This window comes from Pteropus vampyrus, unplaced genomic scaffold, assembly GCF_000151845.1.
Source record: "Pteropus vampyrus isolate Shadow unplaced genomic scaffold, Pvam_2.0 Scaffold101, whole genome shotgun sequence".
Lineage (NCBI taxonomy): Eukaryota > Metazoa > Chordata > Mammalia > Chiroptera > Pteropodidae > Pteropus > Pteropus vampyrus.
In genome coordinates this window covers 6,063,311-6,065,243 of record NW_011888882.1, presented here as the reverse complement: position 1 = coordinate 6,065,243, position 1,933 = coordinate 6,063,311, and the positions used below count along the sequence as shown (strand labels likewise).

Here is a 1,933-nt window from a genome sequence, read left to right as displayed (position 1 = left end):
GGGAGATGCTGATGCTGATGGTCTGGAGACAGCACTTAAGAGAAATGCTCCTTTTGAAAACAGTCTGCCTTCAGCTTGCCGACAAAAATAGACTCAAATACAGAGGACAATCTGGTGATGGCCAGAGGGAAGCGGGGCTGAGGGACTAGGAGAATGGGCTGAAGGGTTAAAGAAATACAAATTAGTAGTTGATAAATGGTCTCGAGGATGTGGAGCATGGCATAGGGAATGCAGTTAGCATTAATATAATGGCTAGGTGGAGAGCCAGAGGAGAGAAAGAGCAATTAGGAGGATCGTTTTATAAACTATATAAATGTCTAACCAATGTACTGTATACTTGAAACTAATAATATAAAATTAAAAAAAGGAAAAACACACACACATACATACACACAAAAGAGAGTACAGTCAGAATACGTTAAGAGGAGTGGGCGCAAACCAAAGCAAAAGATCATGGCTCTCCCGGAAGTGGGGAGCACGATGCTCTTGGACGATACAGTAGCTTTGGTGATAAAAATTAAGAAAACATTGTTTTATGTTAGGGTGACCAACTGTCCTGGTTTGCCCAGGCCTGTACCAGCTTTAGTCTTAAAATTTCTACATCCCATGAAACCCCTCAGTCCCAGGCAAACCAGGACCACTAGTCACCCCAGTTGTAAGGATTACAGTTAATATATAAAGAAGCTATTAGGACAGTATCTGGCATATCATAAGCACTATATGTAAGTGTTTGCTATTTGAATTCTATTTGAATTCCAATGAAAATGTATTATGGCTATGAAAATGGTACGAGACTTAACAAATAGCATTCTTGACTTAGTCTTGCACCAGTCATGTGATTGAAGAATGACATGGTCTCAGGTAAAACAACACTATCCACCTGATAATCACAGGATCACAGGACCTCCTTGTGCAACCTGGGACAGAACCACCAAAAACGCTCTGCTCAGGGGAAATGGGATTTCACTAGGGAGATAAGGTGGGCCAGGGAAACCAGGGCTGAGACTTTCTATAGAACTGGGCCAGGGGTGACAAGCAGGAGGCATACCCCATTGCAGCCTCCCTCCCAACATAAGATATTGCTGAGCCAGGATGTCACCTTAAAATCCTTCATATCACATGCTCCAGACAGCGCTACCAACTGATCAGGGTTGACACCCAAGAGAAAACCTATCTGCCATCCCTGGACAAGCTCTGCTAGCCCTGGGGCCTAGGGTTCTCCAAGGGTTCGGTTAGGTGGGAGATGAAGAGAAAGATGCTTCAATTAGGACAAGGCTACCCTGTGGGAACTTGGTGCCTATCGTCACATCCCCCCAGTAAACAACCCAACACAAGCCCCCGACTCTATCTGTTTACACCACCAAAGCGTTTCAGAGTTAGAGCCAAGAAGAGCGCCAGGCCATAGTAACCTAAGTGCCGGGGTGTCAAAGGAAGTATGAGTACGTGATGTGCAGGGAAAAGAGGGCAACCATCAGCAGGGGTAAATAGCAGCACTGAGAGGTAAAACTTACCTTTATCATATGCCTTCCAAAAGAAAATCCTGTAAATGTTATACTTTCTCTTAAAACCAGCCTGGTAAAATGATTGAAATGATTTGGGAAAAGTACATAAGTTAGAGAAATAAAGTCTAGTTGCACTAAAATTACTACTTCAGTTTTTCCAAAACAGTGCATAGATAAATAATTCAGACAAAACTTTGCTCATTTCCCACACCCCAAATATCCTTTACCCTTTTTTTCTCCTGTAGATACTGATACCATGCAAATTCTTGAAGAGGAACTATTATAGGATCTTCAAATTTGGATGGAAAATTATTCTTCAGACACTAGGTTTTAAAACAGAATAATTATTTTAGAATAAGTTCTTTTTTTAAAAGTAGAAATCATTTCCCTCAATTTTTATGGGGTCTCCAGGAAGTTTTATACAACAAACA

General features: G+C 41.6%; 1 protein-coding gene across 1 annotated transcript in view; it reads right to left on the bottom strand.

Moving 5' to 3' along the window:
* The window catches only part of PPIL6 (peptidylprolyl isomerase like 6), a 28,771-nt gene that overhangs the window by 20,417 nt on the left and 6,421 nt on the right, over nucleotides 1-1,933 (bottom strand). Inside the window, exon 4 of the mRNA XM_023533372.1 lies at nucleotides 1,730-1,825. Coding sequence (XP_023389140.1) covers nucleotides 1,730-1,825 — 96 coding nt within the window. The remainder of the gene's footprint in view (nucleotides 1-1,729; nucleotides 1,826-1,933) is intronic.